Here is a 26,738-nt window from a genome sequence, read left to right as displayed (position 1 = left end):
GAAAGGTGAATCAGCTTGAGGACTAGTGTGAGTGAATCCCGGTAATGATCTCCTGAACTCTCTCTCTTCTCCTCACTCTTTTCTCTTCTTTTCTCTCTTTTCTCTCCTGAGGTTAGAGAAATTCGTATGGAATAGAAATGCGGTAGTTTAAGGGCATTATATAGGCCCAGAATTGGTGTAAATGGTCCCAGGGCCATGGTATACTTAGATTATAGCCAAAGGGCGACTGTTTCTGTCGAATATGGCTCATTTGAGGGGTCCATTACCTGTCTATGTCACAGAATAAGTTCCCTAACAATGGATCTAAGCCAGGATGCGATTTCACACGTTTGGATAGGCCGATCAACCGTGACGGACCTGTATTAGATCAATGGTTGTTGTCACTCGATCAGGGCCACAAATATACAGATATGTGCAGGAAAATTTTCCTGTTCCATGGGTGAAGTTCGGTCAGAATCTAACGGTCCGAAGTCTTCAATTTCGCCCGCAAGCCAATGGTCCAATTCACTTAAGTTTCAATACTTTTTCTAAGGATATTGGCGTTTCTCACACACTTCGCTTAGAGCTCAAATTGTGTGTTTCGGGACACCATCTGGGCTCAATTCCTGTAATGGTTGTCAAGCCCCATAAAACGGTCATAACCTTATAGTTTCGTGGTCATCAGACTTCCAACGTGCGGTCCAGGTCCGATACAGAGTTTCAATGTGCTCCCGAGAGTGACTGACTTTTAGGATTCCTCTTAGGTTTTTAAGTAATGTTGAGTCAACGATTTTGATGGTTTTGGGTCCTGCCGTTTGTATAGATAGTAGTTCAAGCTAATCCACCGATTAATTTAGTTTAGTACTTAATTAACTTTCGTCTAATTTTCACAGAATACAATCCTTAGTGATTTTTGCCAGAGGTGGTACTCGGGTCCTTGTAAGGATTTTTCCGAGATGTTACAATCTAACTTACAAGGAAATATGACAAATATAGTGTCTATGTTCACATAATGAATCATCATTATCACCACTAGATAATATTAAAGGGAAGTATATATATAATATTTGCATTGATTCAATTAAATCAAGAATATCTCAATATCTAGATCATATGAGGTAATTACTTATGGATTTTTCAATCGGGAATGATCACCTACCTGTTGTGATGGTAAAACACTCTGATATAGATATGAATTTTTGTAGGATTATTTTCTGAATATCAAAGTCTGCTATAATTCTAATTCGATGCAACGATCATGAATAAAATTGAATTTGTATGCTAGAATTGGTTCGATCAGATAAGATTTACATATGGTTCCAATACAATTCTCATAATTAAGGTTTTTATCTGTACAAAAACTTCTGAAAATAAATGAATAATAACTAGCTAATTGACTCAGTGAGTTGCTTATATTACAACTATACATTGCTTTCAGATTAACTATCTGGGAAACAATTTACCTATTATAGGATGTAAATATACATACTAAGATCGTGGATATTAATTAATGGTCAAATCTAATTTTAATAGGCTCCATGGAAGGATTTACTTACCGTAATGCTAGTTTACATATATCAGACGGTGGTAGTGTAGATGAAGAATACGATCATGTCAGAATCTAGATTGATGCATTTTGAAACATTGACAGCTGTGGATGGTTCTTATAGACCGTACAAAGCTTGTGGACTCAATAGATTGAAGCTTGGATTGATTTTGTTGGTCGATTCTGAACTTGGAAAGTGCAGCAGCTAGTTGCCAATCACGTGACAAATCCATAATGTTCATTAGTCTTGCCAATCAAAGTTACAGCATGTGCTCGAAAATGAGGGCCATCCACAGCTTATGTGGGCCACACCATATGTAACGGTGGAACCCACCGTTTAAAAAAAAAAAAAAATGGAGCTCTCGTAGAACTATTAGTTATAGTGATTCTAATGGCATTGGAATGCTTAAACATCCTAATAGACTGATCAGATTTGTCCACTGAGTTCAGACCAAATTTCATGGGCTAGCATGCAATAGTCACTCCAATCGATTGATCCAACCATCCTTAATTTGGCTTTATTTTCTATGGCCATACTTTTTACCACCCATGTATGGGATTGTTACAATTGCCTAACAAAACTAATTCTTTAGAATCTCATATGTAATCCATGATGAGGCTTAACAAGTAGATAGATAAAATTGTTAAATGGATACATTTTTGTGTAAATAATCTTAACTGTCTGTATTAAAGTTCAATGATCAAATGGTTGATATTTGTCAATTTGGTGAGATAATTTCATGTATCCCATGAAATGGGTACGAAGCACTTGTAGTCTAGATCAATGTATTGGAATGTTTAACTGTCCCAATGCAACTAGAGCAATATAATTTATAATGCTCTGAAAAAACCAGAACATTTCTCTTAGAATAAAGGACATTAGAAGTGCTTTTGCTAAAGGAAGAGTACTTTTTGATAATTTAATAAAATTTCTATATATATATATATATATATATATATATATATATATATATATATATAAGTGCACAGACTTTCTCCTCGGGAGCTCAACTCTCTCTTTCCTTGAGCTCTCTTTTAGACACGAATTTCTATGCCCTCCACCAGCAAGAAGTTGTTAATGAAAGTTCCGTGGGTCCACTGTGTTGGCAGTAAGAAATTTACTCTATCTATCATTTTTTTTCTACTCATATAAGATGTGAGCCCAAAAAAATGAAGCAGATCCAAAATTCAAGCAGACTATACTACAGGAAAAGGTAGTGCAGAAAAGGAGGGACTAAAAATGCCTGCAAGTGAAACCTTCGCAGGGCTCTTTGTGATGTTTGAATGCTATCGAAATTGTTTGGGCTGATCTCTGGAGAACATTATACACGTCCTGATGCATTAGGGCCTAATTATTCCTTGAAAGTAGAACAGAGAATCACTTAATTGTATTAGATACAGAGTCTTCAAGTTGAACTGGTTGGACCACAAGGAATGGTCCACACATTGGATTACTTCTAACATTAAGTGCATGTGAAATAAATTTTCATCCTTAAATTTAAAAATAAAAAGAAAAAAAGAGAGTGAAATCCAACCCGTCACTAGGAGGATCACCTGAAAAAATTAGTCCTATCCATCAGATGGGCCACACCATAGAAAACAATGTCCCGCCATTTTAATTAGCATCATGCAATGTGGTCCACTTGATTAGTGGATATGGCTTCTTCATTATAAGTCCAACCTATTGAACAGGTTGGATGTCTCACACACATGAAAGGTTGAAGTCATCCCGGCTGGGTGAACCATAACTGATTGTCCAACTGTATGGACTTTAGACCATCTCTTAAATATATGGTTTTTCTTTTCCCTCATTCTAGACTAATGGACTTTAGAGCATCATAGTCGTTTTTGTGTTGTGCTCCACTTGAGATTCGGATCTTCTTTATTTTTGAGATCATGCCATAGAATGATCTGAAAAATATATGGACAGACTAGATATAGCACATATATCATGGTGGCCCCACATAGCAATATCGGTTACTAGAAGGTGGATTGTGTACTGAGTAAACTCTGTAGGGTCCACTATAATATATGTGTTTTATCCAACCTGTCCATACATTTTACCATGTGACTTTAAGGCCTTATTCCGAAAATGAAGCATATAAAAAGCTAAAATGGAGCATATAAAAAGCTAAAATGGACTGCACCAGAGGAAAAAGTGTGAATTGAACGTTGAAAATTTCTTAGGGCCAGAAGTTTTGGATCAAGCTTATATTTGTATTTTCTATTCATCCATGTTTGTGTGATCTTATGAGAAGGTTGAATGACAAATAAACATCAATGTGGGGCCTAGCAAGGTTTCAACGGTGGAAATCATTATTTCCACTATTTCCTATGGTATGGTTCACTTGAGATTTGGATAAGCTTCGATTTTGGGCTCAACCCTTAAAATGAGGTGAAAAAACGGATGGACGGTGTAGATAAACCACATACATTCAATGTGGGCCCAACAGAGTTTACTCAGTACGATAAGTGCGTACCGAGTAACTCAGTAGGCAATCCGATTTCCTGTTACTAACCTCGCAACCCAGGAAATCCGTGGACTACCCTCACCCGTCTCTGGTGGCCACGAACAGTCAGCTGTGGGCGGCGGGGCCAACCGTGATGTATGTGTTTATCGACGCCGTCCATCCCTTCTCTCATATCATTTTAAGGCACTTGCATCAAAATGAGTTGGATCCAATGCTCAAGAGTACCACACCAAAGATGATTCTTACATTCAATGTTCTGTGCATTTAATGCAACCTAAGCTTATTATTTGGTGTGGTCATCTTAAGCGTTGGATCTACCTCATTTTTGTTCAAATATCTTGAAATGATCTAAGAGAAAGGATGGACGGCTTGGATAAATAGATACATCACAGTAGGCCCGCCCACAAAACTGCCCATTCCCGTCCTTCCATCACCAACCACTACCCACCTCCGTACTGGACGGGTCGCTACCGAATCAGAGTCTTTGGATCCGAGGATCAAGGAGATGGACACAAACCAACCTATGTTCATGCACATATTCAAAATCCACATTGACAGACAGGTACATAAATTCAAACCGTACAAATAATGGGACCCATTAGAAAATGGCCCAAAAATGGATGGTCTTAAAATCAACATGATGAATATTTGCATGTCGGATTTTAGTACTCAGTCTAGTGGATGGCCTGATTGGAATCCACTGTAGCCGTTAGATTAATAGTCTAGATCATTCGCATACAATTGTACACGTGGCATATATTAGAACATTTAAACCGAACAACTGTGGAAAGTACTGTTGCAAAGTCACAGTTCCAAAATATTGAATTGGTGAACAATCCCAACCTCTTATTCGTGGACAGTGATTTTTTTAAAACTAGGACCGTTGTTTTATTTTCCTTTAAGGTATTGTCCACGTGAGATTCGGATCACCCTTATTTTTTAATATTTACTTTATCATTGTGGGTCCCACGTTATTTACGGTTGGATCGCACACAAACATCACTGTGTGCCAAAAAACACTGCGTCGTATGGTTGACAATACCATACGAGCGATGTGGCTGTAAATGTGCCGTTCTTCGTTTTTAACGAAGGGGCGGTACTGGATACTCTGCCAGAGTATGACTCTTCGTATACAATCCCTCAAGATTATACACATGACACATGTTATCTCAAATCAAACCGTCCAAATTGTGGAGCCCATTATTTTCAAATAAAATTATAAAAATTAGATTTTTTGAAAAGTTCTATCATCTAATTCGTGGACATATTTTTCTTTCTTTTTTTAAATTAATAACGTTCTTATATTTTTCATATAGAGTTGCTCAAATAGATTTTTTTTTATCATCCTAAGTTTTGGATGTTCCTTCTTCATGTTGGGGCCCATGTGATGCTTGGTTTGGATCGAACAAAAACATCACGATGGACCGAAATTAGATAGCCGTACGAGTGAGGGGTGTGCTGCAAATCAACCGTTCTTACTTTTTAACGGGGGCGACTTGGCTGGGACCCCGAACCTGTGACGTGGATGTTACCCTACTGTGGGGCCCACCTAGATGTATTTAACGTATATCTACGCCGTCCATCTGTTTTTTCAACTCATTTTATGGCATGAACCGGAAAATGAAGCAGATAAAAATATAAGGTGAACCACATCAGCAGGAACAGTATGAATGACTACTAAAAGCTTTTTACGGGCCACAAAAGTTTTGGATTAATCTGATATTCGTGTTTTCTCTTCATCTATGTCTTTGTGACCTTGTCAAAAGGTTGGATAGAAAATAAACATTACTTAGGGCCCTAGCTGGTTTTTAATGGTGGGCGTTCAATGACCACTGATTCCAGTGGTGCGGTCCACCAGAGATTTGTATCCGCATAAATTTTGTGATCATCCCATAAAATAAGTTGGAAAAACGGATGAACGGTGTAGATATATAACGAATACATCTAGGTGGGCCCCACAGGGCTGGTTCCAGGCCCAGCAAAGTCGCCCCAAAACATTGTCCGTACAGGTACTCGATACTGAGTTACTACTCGGGCGTTACTCGTTCTTGAGTCAGCTGACCGGTTCTGAGTCGTCCAATACGGGCTGAGTTGAGGGCGTCGCGCACCGTCTGACACGTTTTCTCTTCATTATATACAAAGAGGGCGTGAGTTTTGTTGTTTCCATCGTTATCTCATGTTCTCAACTCTCTTACCATTTAAAATCCCAGAACTAGGGTTTTCAGCCCTCTAACATGATATCTGCTCTGACTACAAAATCAAATAAAAACCTTTTCGAAGTTCAAGATTCGGCCATTCAAGAATCAGAAAACATTTGAAATCTGAGGTAACAACTTGCAATATCTTATATATATTTCTTCTGTGAATCTTTTATTATGCTTACATGCACTTAGACCTAATCATTTCTTCCTTTAAATCATACATATAAATATGCATTTCTTTCAAAATAGTAGAAAATAGTAGGAATTTTAAAATGATAAAAATAAAATTCTTTGTTGATGATTTTTTTTTTTTGGATTTCTTATTTGGGTTTGTTAAGGCTAAGAGGAATAGATCCACTGATTTTAGTGAATTCACGAAAAATATTATTTTATTTTAAAATATGGTTGCTGTAAAATTTTAAAAAATGAAAAAAACTCAGAAGTGCTTTTGGTGAGTAAAATAACTTAAATGCACTTATTTATTTAACCAATGATGAGCATGCTAATCTTTTAAAGATACAAGAGCCACGGACTTGCTTTCCCTTTAAAACATCTTGCATTTCTTTCTTTCCAAATTGCCACCAAAATTAAAATTGGGTCCTTATTCATGCAGGTAGACTCACAAGAGCGTATTTTTTTGCCACACTGTCACTAAAACCAAAATCGGGTCCTTTCTTATGCTGGTAGACTCAAGAGTTTGAACACCATGCCATGAGTTCGAGCACCCGTTGTGGTGTAAGTACCCACTGTGGTATGAGTCATGAGTGCTTGTTTAATTAAAAATAATAATAATAAAAAATAAAAATAAATAAAAACATTGCCACCAAAATAGCATGTTAGGACGTTCTTTTTCTCAAGCTTAGAGAGTGTGTGGGAGGAGTGTTGATGTCCCCAACATGATGCATGTGTTATATCCACACCATCCAGCCATTTTTCAAGATCATTTTATTACATGGGCGAAAAAATGAGATAGATCCAAAGCTCAAGTGGACCACACTACACAAAGAAAGGGAGATAATGAGACCCACCATTGAAACCTTCCTAGGGTCCACCATGATATTTATTTGCTCTAACCTGTTTATAAGGTCATACAGGCCTGAATTAAGCTTTGAAAAAAAAAAAAATTTTAAAAAAAAATCAAATATCAGCTTGATCAACCTCCGTGAATCCATGAAGCTGGTTTCAATGGTGGCGTCATTGCCTTCACTGATTTTTGTGATGTGGTACACGTGATCCTTGGATTTGCCTCATGGGAAGCTTGATAATGTGGTTCAGATATTTAATTTGCACATTTGGATTGCCCAAATCTTCAATGAGGACAATTGAATCTATGAGATCATTGAGCAGGACCCTTGGAAGAGCTTGATCTTGGCCTGATATACAATCTGACATCATACTCTTTGATTGGACAGCTTGTGTGATGTAGATGCACGCATCCATTGATGAATCCGGTTTTTCCTCTTTTCCTGTATTGTGATTAGTCTGTTGCATTTAGGATGATGTGGCCCAATTACATTGCAACAAATAGTTATTTTCTATTCGTGGCAAGCAAGGGACGGAGATTCTCCATTGATTGGTTGTTTATGATCCTTTGACATATGTTGACCAATTTACTGCTCTATTAATTGTGGTAAATACAAAAATATATCATGTCAGTTGGTCAAGTGCACCCAGCACATGGTGTGGCCCTGACCGTATCTCTCATTATTTATGCTATGGCCCACCTGATGGTTGGATTGGCCTATTCTCGTATTATAGAATTGTTAGATGCATTAATTGATGGCGTTGGATGCCTCAACTATGGGAAGCGGACCGCATGGGCTACCTCGGTGGTGTGTTGATGTCACCAAGTTTTGTGGGGCCCACCATGATGTATGTATTATATCCACACTGTCCATCCATTTTTGGAGATCATTTTATGACATGGGCACAAAAATGAGACAGATCCAAATCTCAAGTGGACCACACCACAGAAAGCTCGGAGACAATGAGGCCCACCATTGAAACCTTCCTAGGGCCCACCATGATGTTTATTTTCTATCCAACCTATTCATAAGGTCACACAGAATTGGATTATGGGAAAACAAGAGCATCGGCTTGATCCAAAACCTTTGTGGCCCTAATAATGTTTCAATGGTGCATAACATCATTCTCCACTGATTTTTGTTATGTGGTACACTTGAGCTTTGCGTTTGCCTCACTTTTGGGCCTATGCTATAAGATGATCTCAAAAAATAGATGGACGGTGTGATATAATATATATACATCATGGTGGGGCTCATAGAACTTGGTGATGTCAACACCATTGAGGTCGGTCCGCTCAATCCTTTTGTCAGAGTTGATGCATCCAACCCCATTAGCTAATGCATCAGATAATTCTGATCATATAAGAAAAGGCCAATCCAACTAACATGTGGGCCAGAGCATAGACAATGAGATATACTATTAGGTTCGTTTCATGTTTGGGTAAGGCCGGGGCCACACTTAATTCGCACCCTCTATCCACGAGGTGATGGCCATTTATTTGGGACCCCATATATAGAAGATAAGTTGTGGGAGTATGATGTAGAGGGGGCCGTAGACACTTTCATGTCTAAGATGGATCAGAGAAGGCCTGATCAGAGACAGAAATCATTAAGACCGTCAGAACCATAAAATAGGCATATCTCGCAAACCGGAATGAGTTATTCGACGTACCATATATGATTTTGGGGTAGAACGAGCCAATTTAGCCAACCAACCTATTGATGGTGAAATTTGCGAGATTCCATCTTATTGATGGTGAAATTCCATGTTTAGTTCCGTTTTTACTATAAATAGTAAGTTTTAATTTGATTATAACTCTTCATTCGTTAGGTTTTAGGAGTTGTGTCCAACATGAAAAGTGCTTAGAATAATTAGGAGAATAACGTGGTTAAGCCACATATGAAACTTACTATAAAAAGTAAATTTACTATTTATAGTAAGTTGCGAATTTGTAGGAGTTTTAATTTTAGTTTGCTTTTGATTTCTTTCTTATTGCTTGGTACCCCTATTTAAAGGGTTGTGAACTCGTTTTTATCAATCAATTAATCAACTTCGAATTTCTTAGAATTTATTTCTATTTTCTGCTTTCTTTTCCTCGTGGATTCGAGAAGTCTCTGTGAGGAGTCCAGAGAAGCTCCGTGGATTCGGAGTAGTTATCCTCATCACATTCATCCCTGCGTCAATTGGTATCAGAGCGAGGATTCCCCTCGGGCCGATGACAAATAATGAAGGTATGAATCAAAATTGTCACGCCCCGAACTTGGAAACCGGGCTCACAAAATTCCCGATCGCCGAATCCGGCGCAGACAGCCTCCGTAGAACCCCGTTCTCGGATCCCGATACCCATTCACCAGGTTCCGATCCTGGGATACTACAAGGAGGGTTTCAAATCATCAGTCTGATTCATAATGAGCATAACAAAAGCATAACCCACAAACAATAACCACAAGAACATCACCACAAAATCCACTATGATCAAAAAATTTTGAGTACAATGCGGCAGAAAGGGAAAATACAATGCAACAAAAGAAACAAAACTCCAGAAGCTCGGCTGCACGCTCCAACTATGGCCAGACTATGGCTGCGACTGCGTCCTGGCGTCACCTGCACGCATCAATCGTGCATAAGCTTATAGAAAGCTTAGAGGGTGGTGTAAGTATGTGCGCAATATAAACGTGCTCAAAATGCAAGGTCAGAGTGATGCAGAATCATGGTGATGAGCACATGAATGCAATCAACCGTACCAAGGCTATGCGGTGCAAGATATGAATGCTATCGGCCATAACACAGCCATGCGATGCGAGATGCAACTCAAGCATGCCAATCCTCATCACGTATCAGTACAGTTCTCATTCTGGATAATCACCGGGGTTCAATACACTCCAAATGACACTGTCGCTCTCTTAGCCGCATAGCCCAAGTGAGCGTAAGAAACCTCACTATCCGCCTGACCAATAGTCTGCCAATACCTATCTGGCACGTCGATAGCGGACCCATTCGCGAGCTGGTCAAACTCAGCCTAGTATTGCCCCCTACCCTCGGGCGAGTAAGGCCACACTCCTTTCCAACCAACCACGACACAGTGGGAGACGCGGCCTCCTGGTATTCGGCCCTCATGCGCTCGTATATCCACTCGGTCTCGACGTTGGAGTCATCCTCTGGTACCATCGGGTTTAGGGATTTTCACCCAGGGACATCTATGGCGTCGCGATACTAGAAACAGTATTTTCGGTATCCAATCCAGCCACCCACGATGTGTCTGTAGAGGCTATGTCCTTGATGTCGCTAGGGCATACAACAATCACAATCATACAAGTGCAAGTGCATGAATCATCTTACCAGACATGCAACAATCCTGTAACCCATGCGCTCATACAGGGCAACTCCGCCTATCAGGGAGCTCGTAACAGTCTGCCCGAAGGCATATGCTATGATCAATCACTCCTCATACCAGTCATACATATGATGCGTATGATAATAAATCATGGATCTATACTAAACATGCATATAGGGATGGGCTCTGCGTATCACAGAGATGGGCCTAGACGGCCTGCAGAGTATAAGTATGGACCTATCAGTGGCCTTAAGGAGTGTGACAATGCGGACATTTAACCAACATTATCCTTACAATGTGGACGTCAAACCAACATTGTTCCCAAGGCATAGCCCGCCATAAAGTACCATTACACAAACCATAGGAAATCACACATTGCAATGGACCATATACATCTCATTGGGCCTCGACCCATAGTTCTCAGATACATTAAATGGGCCATCTCATATGGGCCTTATATAAATCAAGTGGGCCGCATTAGTGGGCCTTATGTACATTGCAATGGGCCATAACCCATGGGCCTTTAAATACGTTAAATGGGTCGAATCACATGGGCCTTATGTATATACCAAGGTGGGCCTCAATAATGGCCACAAATACACATCCAGGTGGGCCTCAACAACGGCCACAAGTACACATTAAGTGGGCCTCAACAACGGCCATATGGTTGAACAACTTAGATGCAACACATGCATCATGGTGGGGCCCATAGAGGCCCACCATCACATATATATATATATATATTATATAATATTAATATATGTAAATATATACAATATTATATATAATAATAATATAATATTATATATATATATACACATATATATGTGTGTATATATATATATATATATATATATATATATATATATATATATATATATATATATATGTATGTATGTATATACACACACACTCACACAAGTGCACACACACCCACATGCATACACACGTGCACACACACCCACATGCATACACACGTGCACACACGTGCACACTCACGTGCAGCAGGGAGGGGGTCCCACCGTCCAGGAGGACGGTGCGGACGAACACATACATCAAGTAGGCCCCACCGTCCGTCTGGACGGTGGGCATGTAACACATGCATCACTGTGGGTCCCATGTGAGGCCCACCATAGCGTTTATCTTCCATCCGATCCGTTCATAAGGTCACACGGGCCGGGGTGAAGGGGAACAACAAATTTCAGCTTGATCTGGAACTTCTGTGGACCCAGAAAGGGTTTCAATGGTAGAGTTCAATTCACACTGTTTCTTGTGATGTGGGCCGCCCGAGCGTTGGATTGGCCTGATTTTTAGAGAGGGGTCCACGTCGGATAGTGGCCCACCAAATGGGCGGTGTGGATACAAAATATACATCATGGTGGGGCCCACGGATGGAGCCGTGGGTCCCTGCCTCTTGGCCGCCCGCCCGTGTAAAACGCAGCAGCGTCTGCTGCTGTGTCAGTGGCAGCAGGCGCTGCCCTTATATATATTTTTTTGAAAATCCATGATCTTGGGGTTTTTCGAGTGCGGGGCCCACATCAGGTGGATCCGTCCCAACTATTAATTGCTGAGTCTCAAAACAAACCCAACGAGCCCAACATTGGGTATTTTTCAGAGTACAGAGACGGTAGGGTGATTTTTGACGGTAAGGAAGTTGTTTTCGTATGCTCTGGCCCACCAAAAAATTGGATTAGTCCCATCCTTAGGCTCAACGCCTAAAATGATCCCCTGAATGGGATGGACGGCGTGGATTAAGCACAAACATCAAGGTGGGACCTGCATGAGCAGTCCACTAAAAAGTAACCTTTTCTTCCTTTGCTTTTTTTTTTTTTGTTTTGCTAGCCATGCCTACGTCCAGCGTCTCTGGACGCTGGACGGTTTGGATAAACACTGCCTCATGGTGGGTCCCACGCGTGAGTGGCCCATGTTCATCAAGGTAGGTCCCACATGATCATGGCCTACCATATATATAAATATTAATAAAATATTATAATATATCATTTACTCTAAATAGGGGGGGATCTCTCCTAAAATGAGGTGGGCCTCCCTATTTGATGGATGGAGTAGATTTAATATATTGGTGGGGCCCACTTCATTCTAAGGAAGAGAGAAAGAGAGGGAAAGAGAGAGAAATAGAGAGAGATACACGGTGAGATAGAGGAGGGACCCCGCCACTATGGGCCCTCCATTTCATACATGCATACATCAAACGGGTCCCACCACATGTGGCCCAAAAAAAAAAAGGAGAAATGACGGTGGATCACCCACCTTATCTTCCTTCTCCTTGCTCCCTTGGCTTCAAATGCACCTTGCCTATGCCTTGGATGGTGGATGATGGGGGATTAATGGTGTGGATGAGAGATGGGAGGGTGTAGATGGATGATGGAAGGTGGACCACACTTGAGAGGGAGAGGAAGCTTGGACGTTTGAGGCTTGGGGGGGTTGCTTGGAGAGATATGAGAAATGAGAGAGAGAGGGGTGATAAGGATGGGTGAGGTGTGATGGGGGATGGTTTGGGTTGAAAAGTTGAAAAAGGGGTATGGTGGATGTTGAAAATGGGAAAAGAGGAGTGGTGAGTGGAAGGAGGGTAGATTCTTTGAAAAAAAGAGGGGATGGGGTGATGTACTTGATGTATGGGATGCATTAAATGTTGATTGATGGGACTTATTGCGTAGAGATTCCCTCGAAATCCGCAACGCGCGGTGTTTCTTCGGAATAAACGCTGATCGGCATCTTCTTGCCTGGGTATCGGTTCGGTGCGCAAGTCACGGCGTTGGAACCGCGGCGACGACGCGGTCGCTATGATACAACTTTCGGGTCAAGCCGACGTCGGTGCACGGGACCTGGCTTAGGATCGTGCGCAAACACCGAATACGGTGCGAAGGTTGCCGAAATTTGACTGGAAGGACCGCGGAGGCTAACGGAATGGTACGGATTAGGACACGGGTCTTACAAAAATCCTATGGACGGTGATCCAGGGATTCGTTATCTTTTGAAAAAAATGGAAGCTTTCCACCGGGAGAGTTAGTTGACCATGCAAGGGCTGCAGGCAACCCTCAACCGTATTGCGGATGCGCTAATTCCGCCCCGAGCTCAAAGTTATGCTCAATCGCCTGTGGTCGCTGTACGACACAACTCCAATTTCTGCAAAGCACCATCAGATAATAATAAATCACAAGCCACTACTTCGATCATAAGGAAGCCGTTATACATGCTAAAGGTAGAAATAGAATTACAGCAGGACAACATCTTTCAAACAATGTGCACTGCATATAAAAAAGTCTGCAATATGATCATCGATGTCAGAAGTGATGAGAATTTCGTGTCGAAAATAATGGTGGAAAAGTTACAACTGAAAACAGAAAGACAGTCATCTCCATATACGATTGGATGGATCAAGGAGGTCAACAAAACAGAGGTAACTGAACGATGTCATATATCATTTTCCATTGGTAAATATTATAAGGATGAAGTAATGTGTGACGTGGTCGACATGGAAGCTTGCCACATGTTACTTGGTCAACCCTGACAAAATAATATTAATGCTACACATAGGGATTGGGATAACTTATTTATTTTTATTAAAGATGGTAAAAAGATTATCTTCGCTCCTATGGGAAGGGAGAACCAACCCAAGACTTCTAAAGTGAAGGGACAATCTCTCACAACTGAACAAGTTTTTGTTAGACAATATGAGGAAACAAAAGATATATATCCATTAGTTGAAAAGAAAAAATATGTGGAGCTTGTGAATATCCTAGAAGATTTGAAACCAGTGTTGCAGGAGTTCAAGACGAATGTGCTTGGTGAACTCCCTAATAAATTATCTCCCATATGAGATATACAAAACCACATTGATCTTGTCACAGGGATAAGTCTGCATAATTGCCCACATAGTCAGAAGGAATGCGAAATCTTGAAGCCAGAAGTGAAGGAACTAATTCATACTAGCCAAGTCAAGGAGAGCATGAGTACATGTATTGTGTCAACTCAAGAGCCTAATGTCATGTACAAGGAAATAGTTAATAAACATCGGTATCAAAAGTTATCTCAGAATCATGAACCAAGTCTCTTGAGTAACTCGAGGACGAGTTTTTTCCAAGCAAAGGGGTCTGATGTAGGACGTGTCATAGATACATTCCTAGCATGGTTGGACCAAAGGAATGTGGACTATAAATTGATCGTAACTTTTGATCCAGGTATCTTTACTGCGCACCAGACCAAGTATTATGAACCGAAGCAACACGAGAACTCGAGGACGAGTTCTTTTGAAGTGGAGGAGACTGATGTAGAGGGGGCCATAGACACTTTCATGTTTAAGATGGATCAGAGAAGGCCCGATCAGAAACAGAAATCATCAAGACCGTCAGAACCATAAAATAGGCATATCTCGCAAATTGGAATAAGTTACTCAACGCACCATATATGATTTTGGGGTAGAACGAGCTAATTTAGCCAACCAACCTGGCTATGCCAGGTTGCCCATGCCAAAATTTGCGAGATTCCATCCTATTGATGGTGAAATTCCATGTTTAGTTCCGTTTTTACTATAAATAGTAAGTTTTAATTTGATTATAACTCTTCATTCGTTGGGATTTAGGAGTTGTGTCCAACATGAAAAGTGCTTAGAATAATTAGGAGAATAACGTGGTTAAGCCACATATGAAACTTACTATAAAAAGTAAATTTACTATTTATAGTAAGTTGCGAATTTGTAGGAGTTTTAATTTTAGTTTGCTTCTGATTTCTTTCTTATTGCTTGGTACCCCTATTTAAAGGGTTGTGAACTCGTTTTTATCAACCAATTAATCAACTTCGAATTTCTTAGAATTTATTTCTATTTTCTGCTTTCTTTTCCTCGTGGATTCGAGAAGTCTCTGTGAGGAGTCCAGAGAAGCTCCGTGGATTCGGAGTAGTTATCCTCATCACGTTCATCCCTGCGTCAGAGTAATATAAAATTGCTACCAAAATCGCTTAGGAGTCATTCGGCTGCCTTTAATTTTTCTAGCTGTAAATAAATTACACCTTAAAAGATCAGTTTGTCTTTTAAGTGATACTCTGTTTACAGGTAAATTGATTGTATGTTTGGTTAGCTTGTAAAATGATTACAATGAATAAAGTAGGTATTTATACCATAGAGCTTGGGCAGTGAACCTTCTAAAATCTACAAATCGCATAAGAGATTTTATTTTTTTTATTTTTTATTTTTATTTTTTGTTTTTTAAGGGTCCTAACGTTAAAGCACGCACACACCAAATAGATTGGATGTCTTCCACTTATCAAATTGGGCCTCAAATGCAATCTAAAAGTTTTTAATCGTGGGCATCTTATCCTTCCCGCGTGAGGTCCATTTGATAATGAACAAGTTTTTTTTAGGGTCATATAGGAGCAAAAGGGAAGTACAAGATGGATAGATTGAATGTACCATACACAGTGAGCCTCACATTTCATGGGCGTATATTGACCATTATGTTTTTTTACCGGTTTTAGATTATACACTTAAAAATAAAAAATAACCATCACATTTCCAAAAGGAAGTGTTCATGAATTAAATGTTAAGATTGTTCAACCAATTTTATATATGTCATGTCTAAAATTTTTAGGTGCCTGCATATCATCATAGGTAATGTAACTGTACTTATATTGGTGATCCAACCCATATGGCTTGATGGTAGACCGAATGCATTTTAACACTGAGGTTATGATTATAATTTTCCTATTCATATTTAAATTATTTAGATATAAAATGCAACCTTCTTGTGACTAGAAACAAGATTCGGCCAGGAAAAATGGCTTCATCTAGCTGGGAAATCTTTCTTGCAAGCTCTCCAGAGGGCCCCATCACGGCCTATGATGCAAATACAGGCAATGCTTTGGCCTACTTCTCCAACGGCAGCCGATCATCCCCACGCAAGGGTCTCACCCTCGCTGGAAAGACATTGATTGCCACCTCCCACATCCCTTCCACCACCACATCCTCTTCTATGATTTGCCTCTACAACTGGTGGTCCTCTGCGCCTTTCCGTCACCTACCCGTCCCCGAACCAGTCGCACCGCTTGCCGCCACACCTGATGGCTTATACCTCTTCTGTGGTGGCCTCTCTGGCCAAATTCACACCCTCTCTCTTCCCTCAGGTGATCTCCTCCGTTCATCTACCATACACCGTCGACCCATCACATGCCTCAAAATCAATAGTGAGGTTGATGGATCTCTCCTTATCTCTGGTGGGGATGATGGTGCGATTGCGGTACTCTCAATCATGCAGCTCTTAGATTCGACAGCCACCACCCCGTCGGAAGATAATTCTAGCATCTCTCAGCTGGCGTTGCACCACTTTCCTGCGCATTCTTCATCGGTAACAGCTATCGAGTCGAGCGTAGTTGGATGCAATACAACAATAGTTTCTTGCTCGTTAGATTGCACTTGCAAGTTTTGGAGCCTGGCGAGCGGCGCTCACATGCGTACCGTGCGGTTCCCATGCGTGATTTGGTGTGTGGCGATGGACCCCACAATGTCGGAGTTTTACGCCGGTGGGGCCGATGGGAGGGTGTATGTTGGAAAATTGAAGGTGGTGAGTAGGAGGAGACAATTGAGTACAGATAGAGATGCAGACGTAGAGGTGGCGACGTGGGCCCAAGAGCACAATGGGGCTGTGACAGCATTGGCAATGGCAAACCAAGATCAATGTCTCGTGTCGGCTTCGGAAGACGGGAGCATTAAGGTGTGGGAGGTGGAGAGTGGTAAGGTGATTAGGGTTGTTGGGCAAGAGAGAAGCAATGGCATCAGTGATCTTGTGGTGGCGAAAGGAATTGCAAGTAGCAATAGTGGCTTCAATATCCGCCGCAATGATGGGGCTGTGGTGCGAGCTGGTGATGATTTTGGAGGATTTTCAGGTAGGGAGATAGCTAAGCAACAGCGTCCAGTGAAGGAGGTGATGGAGATGGAAGAGTGTTTGGGTGTAGTGGTGAAGGATAGGAGGAGGGCTATTGAGACGCTTGAAGGAGCAATTGGTACGTATGAGAGATTGTTGACCCTCTTCCTCAACGAAGCTAAGTGAGGTTGTAATTAAAGCTAAGGGAAGAACTATCTTTTGTTCATGTACACAAAACATAGTTAAAAGTATTATTTGTTTAAAGATTGTACTTAAATAATTTTTCATATGACTAAAATTTTGCATTATTTAAAAGTATAGGATGTTTTTTACCATAAAATATTTATGTAATATATAATGACTCCTGAAGTGTCTCATAATCTATCTTTGCCAACTCTGCATTAAGACGAGGACAATGGGGATTTTAATGGTCCACTTAAACCTAGGAAATATTGAATGAATTTGTAATCAGACCTTGTAAATATATTGGAGCTCATTGATACCTTTTTACTTTAACAGCCTTGGATTTGGGACTTTTTTAAAGTAATTGGACGGCTTGGATCAGATACATGCATTATGGTGGGTGATGAGGGATAGATGTGATGAAGTTGATCACCTAGATAATTACTCCGAGTCCCCGGAGCTTCTCTGGATTCCTCATACTGATTCCTCGAATCCAAGAGAAATAAAAAGGAAATTAAAAATAAATTCAAAAATAAATTAATTGATGATAAAAAAATGAATTTACATTCCCTTAAAAAGTGATATCTAACATAAGAAGAAGTTTCAGAATCAAAATCTAACTCAAACTCTCTAAAAATGTGACTAACTATAAATAGTAAACTTACCATTTATAGATGATCATGATTTCTACTAGACTTCATGGTTTTTGGCCAAAAATAATAAGTCTCCAATTTGGCTTAACCAAGTTATTCTTCCAATTTTTCTAAGCCCTTTTCATGTTGGGCATGACTCCTGAAACTCAACTGATCAAAAGTTATGATCCAACTAAAACTTATTATAAATAATAAAAATGAAAAAAAAAATAGAATTTCGACTGTCGATCTAATAGAATCTCGCAAACCGGTGTGGGCAACCCAACATAGCGTGTTGGTTGGCTAAAGTAGCTCCTCCTACACCAAAATCATATCTTGTACATTGGAAAACTCATTCCAGCTTGCAAGATATGCCTGCTTTAGGGTTCTGATGGTCCTTATTACTTCCACCTCCAATCGGGCCTTCTTTGGTCCATCTTGGCCATGAAACTGTCAGCAGCCTGCTCTACATTAGTGGGCCTTGTTTTTCTCCTCAATTTTAGTGCACTTGTGAAAGTCATAAAGGTAGCTTGTATGGAATTAAAATGGTAGATAATTATTACCCATTTGGATCATTAAAACGTGGCTCAAATTCAATAATTCCCTTATGTAAAAAACTGCAGTACATGGAGATGTTTTCCAGCAAATCCGTCGCAAAAGACCCCTTTTCATAACTAATTCTCCTCTCTTCTCCCCATCTTGAAATCACTTTCTTCCTTTCTCCACGTGCATGTTGCACGTCCCATATCCTCTAAAACATTTCATACCACGGTCATTTACCACACACCCCCACACACATATGGGTAATTCTGGTACACCAGTCGCCCATCCAACTAGTGGGCTTGTGGGGCCCACTGTGATGTTTGTATAACGTTTTGCCCATCTAGAAAAATTGTTCCACCGTGAAAATGAGATGCCCCAAAAATTAGGTTGATCCAATTCTTTTTAGAAAATAAACTGATTTTAGGCACATCCTTCACTAGGTGAATGCTACAATCTGATTGAAGATTTGGATCAGACATGAAGCATGACCATAGGATCCGGGCTATTCATTAAGTGTTCCCCTTCATGAATGATATAGGATAAAAATGCCCTTGAAATGCAAAATAGATGGGCTTGGTCCAGGCCAATGGGGCCCAATTATTATAATCACGCTGTAATTTTAGGCCCAAGCCCAGCTCTTGGGTCTTGTATTCCTACCCATCACGGCCTGTAGTGGCGAGTCTCAAAAGCCCATGGGCTAGCCTGACCTTATGACAGCATTCATTAGACCTTTTTTTTTTTTTGAAAGGAAAGGATAATTCATTCCAAGTCATCAACGACATACATTCGGGAGGACGTCCCTACAAAAAGATCAAGGTACCACCTATCACATGCACCCATATATAAAACAAAATAATAAAAAGAAAAAAGAAAACTCAAAAACAGCAGCCCGATGGCCTAAGCGGTTGGGCAAAAGAACTATAGGCCTGCACTTTCTCTCCCTCTTAAAGAGAATTTCTTTTTGGTTCACAGTGCCCTAAGGTGCAACCCTTCGGCCTTTTGGGAGTGTGGATTTGGAACCCCCTGGATTTTAAATCCTCCTATTCTGTTTGGCACCTTCGATTGGGAATCAACTTTAATCCAAAAGTAGTTATGCATGCTATATCCACGAGGGTTTGAATTTTATTACTAAATGAACTTTAATATCTCTAATTAGTTATCGTGTAATGTTTGACACAGTGGTTGCAATAAATGCTTTACTTAAAAATGATGAAATTCTAAGCCTCGAATGGGCCAAAAGCACAAGATCATGTCCAAGACACTAACCAACGAGTTTTAACAGTTGATTTACATGGACAAAGTTTAGACGGTGCTAATCATCATATTAAAGTAATTAATAGTGATGCAATTGATAATCTAATTATTTTTTGATATCATTAGTGGGTCATGTGTCCACTAGAATAATAGGATGGTGACACACATGTTACACATACAACTATTGAAATGATTTTGGGTGTAATCCAAGCTTTCATTGTAGATTTCAAACCCGCTCTTTGAGGGGATTTAAAATCCCCAGGATTTGAAACCCGAAGTTACTTTATGCTGCCAAAACAACAAGGGGATTTGAAATCCCCTCAAATCCATGGTGCCTAGGTACCCCTAATTCTTTGGGACCATTAGAATGAGTTGGAAAGAGCATGGCAAATAAATTTTAGCTGATTCAGTCAGTAAAATTAGAATGTACGGATGGCGGAAGTTGGGAAAAAAAAAAGAGAGGGTAAAATTGTAATTAACATATGCATATAAATTCACGAGTTGAAAAGTCTCTAATGGTGAGTATTTTCTAGCCATGGTGTGGCTCACTTATGATTCGAATCTGCCTCACTTTGATCCTCACTTTTGAACCCATATTCTAATACATTATGGAAAACATTACTAATGGTTGGGTTAGATTTCTCAAGCATCTTAGTGGGTTCTACTACCCATCTGTTTTAAAGAAAAAGAAAAATGAAAATAAAATTGTAACTTGTGTACAACGCACGCTGGAACTGGAACCCGAATTCTCCTCTCCGTCTCTTTTCGTCCTCCGTTTGAACCCAAGCAATGATTGCACCCATTGATCACCACCGTTCTTCATGGTGAGACCCTCAGCCTAATCTCAACTGTTCATCAGATTTGAGTCCTGGAGTAGCTCTCTATTGTGTAGGTTCACTGACTGACGCAAGGAAGGATGTGATCTCGAGCACTGTCTTCCTTCGTAACTGTTCCACGGAACTTCTTTGCACTTTTACAGAGACTCCTCGAATCCACAAGGAAAAGAACAAGAAAAATAGAAAATAAATTCTATGAAATTCGAAATTGATTACTGAATGAAATAAACGAGTTCACGACCCTTTAAATAGAGATAATAAGCAATGGGAGAGAAATCAGAATTAAACTATAACTAAAACTCCTAAAATTTGCAACTTACTATAAATAGTAAACTTACTATTTATAGACTGCCCATGATGTCTACCAGTGCGCAAGGTTTTTGGGAAAAAATAGTAAGTGTGCTATTTGGCGTCACCAAGCTGTTCTCTTAATTATTCTAAGCACTTTTTACATTGGGCACAACTCCTAAATAGTAAAAATGGAATTAAAAAAGGGAAACGAGCGATCGAACTGATGGTATTCGCAAATTCGGCTAGCGCAAACCGGCATAGTGGGGTTGGGTGGCTAAAGTAGCTCGTTTTACCCCAAAATGATATATTTTACGTCCAATAACTCATTCCGAATTGCGATATACGTTCAATTTAAGGTCCGACGGTCATGGTCTTGATCACTTCTGTCTTTGAACGGGTCTTTTCTGATCCATCTTGGCCATGAAACTGTCCGTGACCCGCTCTACATCACTGACCCGAGACCCCTAGAAGTGGTCACCTTGTGTGCTGATCGTTTCAATTTCAGAAACGCTACTGTAGCCTGACCTAGATAACTCGATGGACGTCTTGCATTTCTCTCATAACATCTCCTTGAACCCCACCTAGATATTCCAGTTTTCGCACACAACCCACGTCCACACACAAAGCCAAACTCTGTATCCTTCTCCACCTTGTCCACAGTCTTCCCTTTTCCGTTTTGCTTACAGCGACACATTCTCTATCCAAATCAAATATGAACAGTAGATATTCTAGATCCATATTCAATCTAAAGTTATTCAATCGAACAAGTTTGCTTGAGAACCAATCAAAATTCTCTGTTTCTACTTTCCTTTTTTTGGTCTCTTTGACATGAGTGTGTGCTACAATGGAAAATTTCATGTCCGAACCCCACCAGCAGACGAATTAGGACCTTCGATTTGGTGGGCCTTCAAGCTTCCTATGAAACTTTTAAATTGTTCATTAACGACGCTTGTCCCATCCATCAAACTACTCTAGCCGTTAATCTTGAATTATTCCTTACTTCCAATTCTAATCGGGTCATTGTGTGGCCTCTCGTTAACCTTGTGATCGTAAGGTTTCAAACCAATGTAAGTCCGACACTAGGAGTACTTGCGAACGACCCAAGTCTTTGGGTCTTTTGAAATGTTTCAAATTGAATTTTAAACTTCCAAATTTGAATAAGAGAGAGAAATGGAAATTCTCTCTTATCTCTTACCTCTTATCCCTCGTATCTCCCAAACAACTAACCTCATTCCTCTTCTTAAGAAAGAATGTGAGAGAGAGAGCTTCCGTAGTCAGAAAACCTTAGGATCACTTTGCCATTTTTGCTCTCATCAGATTAGCCTTCGTTACATTTTTTTAAAAATTATTTATTTATTTATTTATTTTTGCATTATAGTTAATTACTTCCTGACCAACAATGTACGGTTCGGATCGGCCGAACGGTCACTACATTGATCAGATCATTTATCTCAACATGAAAACCCTCCTTTTTTTATGCGCAAGTGTTTTTGACACTTTGGCATGAGAATTTGTAATGGATTATCTTGATGTGTCAGATTCGATCTGCATAGATCACGAGATCCCTGACGTCGAAATACATCAAAGCTCCAAATATCATATCAATCTCACCATCTGATGGGCCACCGTGATCAAGAGAAATTGTAGATGTAGATTTATATAATCGATCCTATAATGGTCATCGGATGCAACAAGTCCAATCTAAGACATCCACGTCCATCCTGAGATTGACATAAATTAACACCCATAAAATGGTTTGGATCTAATTGATTGATGGCCCATGTGGATCAAAATATGAATTATTTGTTAAAAATGTACGTAATATGAAAAATTCATACTATTGGACGGTCTAGATCTAAGCAGCCATTGAAATCCCATAAATTGACCTTTTAGAAGCCAATGGGCGGCTTGGATCTTATCCAAAGAAGTAATCTTTGAATATAAGAATAAAGAAAAATACTAAAAGTTATAAATCAGGATTAGACTAAACTGAGTTTTTACAACGTCTTTCTATCCATCGATAGGGTGGTTCCTTCAATCGAAGGTGGTGAATTATGTTTAGTGACCAAAATCTGAAATTCAAAACAAGTCCAACTGATCGAAAGGACACTTTGATCGCTCGGAAGTATCGATCGGCCAAGCTATCTCGATCGACCGATAGTACTAGCCATGTGGAAGGGACATGGTTGATCCCAGCCGTAAATCATGATGACCATGGGTCTCACATGGACAACTTGATACACCTTAGTGTTTGGTGCCATCTTGAACTTATATGCATATGGGTTAGCTGAGCAGTAAGTTCTCTAGTAATTCTTGAGAACTTGAGATTGAACATAACGATCCATTGATTAGGAAGAGTTGTAGTTTATAGATCTCAATACCCTGTTTAGAGCACGACCATCATAGGTATGTAGAATATAATTGTAGACAGTATATGATGAGATGTACAGTCATCTTGTGTGAGGGAATTGACTTGGTTTAGAATGAAAATTTTCCACCATCAAGGAGTTGGTTTATTGCCTATGTGCCTTTGCCATTAACTTACATAGGAGTGTAATTGTGCTATGGATATTAGACCCATGTTAGGACCGTTAGATACTTACATTGGTGATAAAGTTACCAATTAGAGGGCCCATTAGTCTAGACCATATGATCCTAATAATTAGGACTTGATGTTGCATAAGATATAATTAATCCTCGGACCTAAGGGTGAGATCATGACTTATAAACTTTAACTCTTCCCACGAGGTTATTATGTGAACTTTAAAAGTGGACATGACTAGGTACGTACTTCCATCAATAGTCATTGATTGTTGGATGAGCATGGATCCATTAGGTTTTGCATTGACATATGGCTAGATCTATTAGCTCAGAGAGACGTCAAGTGATTTTTCCATTGGGACTCATAGTTAAGATATTTTAATTGAGTTTTAAAATAATTTCATCCATTGAAGTTTTGTTTTAACTTTTAAAACTACTTTGATCTCATTTGATGATGATCTTATGATTTGGATCTAATGGTCTGCTATTTGATCAACATGGGACGTAGATTTTTGGTAGATTGTTACAACAATTGAAGGATTAGATCATGACTATGTATGAATGAGGTGGATCGACGAACTTCATTTACAATAGATTACGCAGAAGTTCATAAGGTGGCGAAGTACCTTACTAAATGCACCCGTAAAACCCTTCCCATCACACACACACACACACACCTCATGGGAGCTTCTCATGAGGCCATGATGTGTGACGAACATCTGTCCCATTAATGAAATGCACCCTCCTATGATGAGCTACCGGCTGATAAATCAGGCTAATCCATGACTTAGGTGGGCTATACAATAGACAACAGTTGAGTGCTGATGCCCACCTATTGAAACCATCTTGATTATACATAGTGCCTAGTGAGATGTGGTTTAGTCATTCAGCCCATCTATTGTGCATGTCCCACTTGGATGAGGGATCACACAAATTTTAGGACCTTCCAAAACTTAGGTGAGCCCCACCAAGTGCATTTAGATGTTTTAGGCATGATTTCCCATGGGTTTAGATAATAGGCTCACCTGACTTTCGACTATGACCAATTTTAAGCACATTTAACTAGAGGGGACCTATCAAATAGATGGCGTGGATGTCTATCACACGTCATAGTGTGGACCATAGAGCTTGACCTCATGGGACTCATGAGAGCATCCCATGAGGTCAACCTCATAGTACCATTTACACACACACACACACACCCACCCCATTCTAGAGAGGAAGAGATACCTTCGGAGAGAGCCCAAATGCCCACCCCGTTGGGTGTCTGAGAGAAAAAAGTGTCTACACACACATACATGAATGCTCACTTACGCACCTTCTTATGTGAGCACCCGTGCACCTTTGCACATGTCTTATACACAAAATTTGGATGGTCCACGTGATGCGACACCCCTTGAAACTCTATGGGTCCAATTTTCATCCTGATCTAAAACTCTAGTGGGCCATAACAAAGAGAAATGCAAATCAAGGGAGCAAACTGTTTCCTTTTGCCATGGCCCATCAGAGTTTTGTATCGGGCTGAAAGTTGGGCTTGTGAGGTTTCAAGGGGTGCCACATCATGTGACTGTTCAAATTTTATGCTTAAGATGTTTGCAAAGGTGCGCACGGGTGCTCACGTAAGAAGGTGCGAAGGTGAATATTCCTCTCTCTCTCTCTCCCTATATATATATATAGGGAGAGAGAGAGAGAGAGAGAGAGAGAGAGAGAGAGAGAGAGCATTTCCATCCTCTCCATTACCTTCTCCTTTGACATGTGCAATCATATGGTCCAATGTGGTGGAAAGGTACACATCAACCTTGGCACCTACTAAAGGATCTAATATATGCTTTCTCAACTCTTCATATTAGATTAGATCAGGGAGAGACCTCCTAGATTGAAGGAGTACCATTGGCATAGTTTCTTTATGTAATATGATCAATTGGAATAAGTATGATGTCTCCATTCATATTTCTTTTAGAAATCTAATATAACTATATATGGGTATGTGGTCATAGAATGGACAATATGGGTGTTAATTTGTACAGAAAAAGTTTCAATCTATTCTATTCTCTGACGATCTAAGTAGAGTTGGAGATCTAAAACACTACGCCAAAATAGCCAATTTGCGACATATTTTTGCGACGGACCAAAAATTTCTTCGTTTAATGACGGATTTAATCCGTCGCTAATGGAAAAGGTCCGTCGCTACGCCCCTTTCTCGAAAGTCTGTAGGCCAAACGTCGCGGAATTTCGCGACGGACCAAAATCCGTCGCTAAAATCTGATTTACGACGTATTTACGGTGGATTTTAGTCCGTCGTAATTTGGCGACGGACTACATCTGTCGTAAATTTTAATTTTGCGATCGGATGTGCAGTTGTAAATTACCACCCAAAATATCAAATGGCGACGCTTTTCAGTTGCTTTTACGATGAATCATGGTCCGTCGTAAAAGGACTTTTTCCTTCAACAATTTTTATTTTTTATTTTTAGAATACGGTGGAAAATCATGTTTTTTTCTAGTCTAAGAATTGTTTTTTAATACGAATTCAGTGGTTTAATTGTACATATTTGTATCTAATATTATTTTTTAACAATTGATTGAATGTAAAAATAAATAAATAATTTTTTTTTTCATATTAAATGAGTGGAAATTATTAATTTTTAAAATTTTAAAACTAATATTTAAATGATTTTTAATATGACATGAAAAAACCCATTGAGAAGTTAAAAAAATTTAACAATGTTTAAGAAAAAATGAGATTTTGAAAAAATAAAAATCGTGATTTAATAAAAATTTATTTTGTGGGAAAAAAAATAATATTGAATAAAGTTAATAATTTTGAAAAAAAAAGAATTTGATTTCGAGAAAAAAATAATATCCTGAAAAAGAAAATTAAAAAGATTTAAAGAAATTTGAAAATTTTGACATGTTGAAAAATGAAAATATTTTGAAAAAGAAAATGAGAGTTTGTATTTTGAAAAATAAAATAAAATTGAGAAATTCGAAAAAAATTCATAAGTTCGAAAAAAATGCTTAAAAAAAAA

The 26,738-nt window shown here is 39.6% G+C and overlaps 1 protein-coding gene across 1 annotated transcript; it reads left to right on the top strand.

The window, feature by feature from the left end:
* Window positions 1-6,177: 6,177 nt before the first annotated feature.
* Window positions 6,178-17,716, top strand: LOC131221081 (protein ROOT INITIATION DEFECTIVE 3-like). The gene is made up of 2 exons (XM_058216191.1): window positions 6,178-6,322; window positions 16,325-17,716. The coding sequence occupies exon 2, from the start codon at window positions 16,347-16,349 to the stop codon at window positions 17,613-17,615; it is 1,269 nt and encodes a 422-aa protein (XP_058072174.1). The 5' UTR covers window positions 6,178-6,322; window positions 16,325-16,346; the 3' UTR covers window positions 17,616-17,716.
* Window positions 17,717-26,738: the final 9,022 nt, after the last annotated feature.

This window comes from Magnolia sinica, chromosome 12 (assembly GCF_029962835.1).
Source record: "Magnolia sinica isolate HGM2019 chromosome 12, MsV1, whole genome shotgun sequence".
Lineage (NCBI taxonomy): Eukaryota > Viridiplantae > Streptophyta > Magnoliopsida > Magnoliales > Magnoliaceae > Magnolia > Magnolia sinica.
The sequence above is the reverse complement of the archived record's forward strand: the minus strand, read 5'-3'. Positions and strand labels throughout refer to the sequence as shown.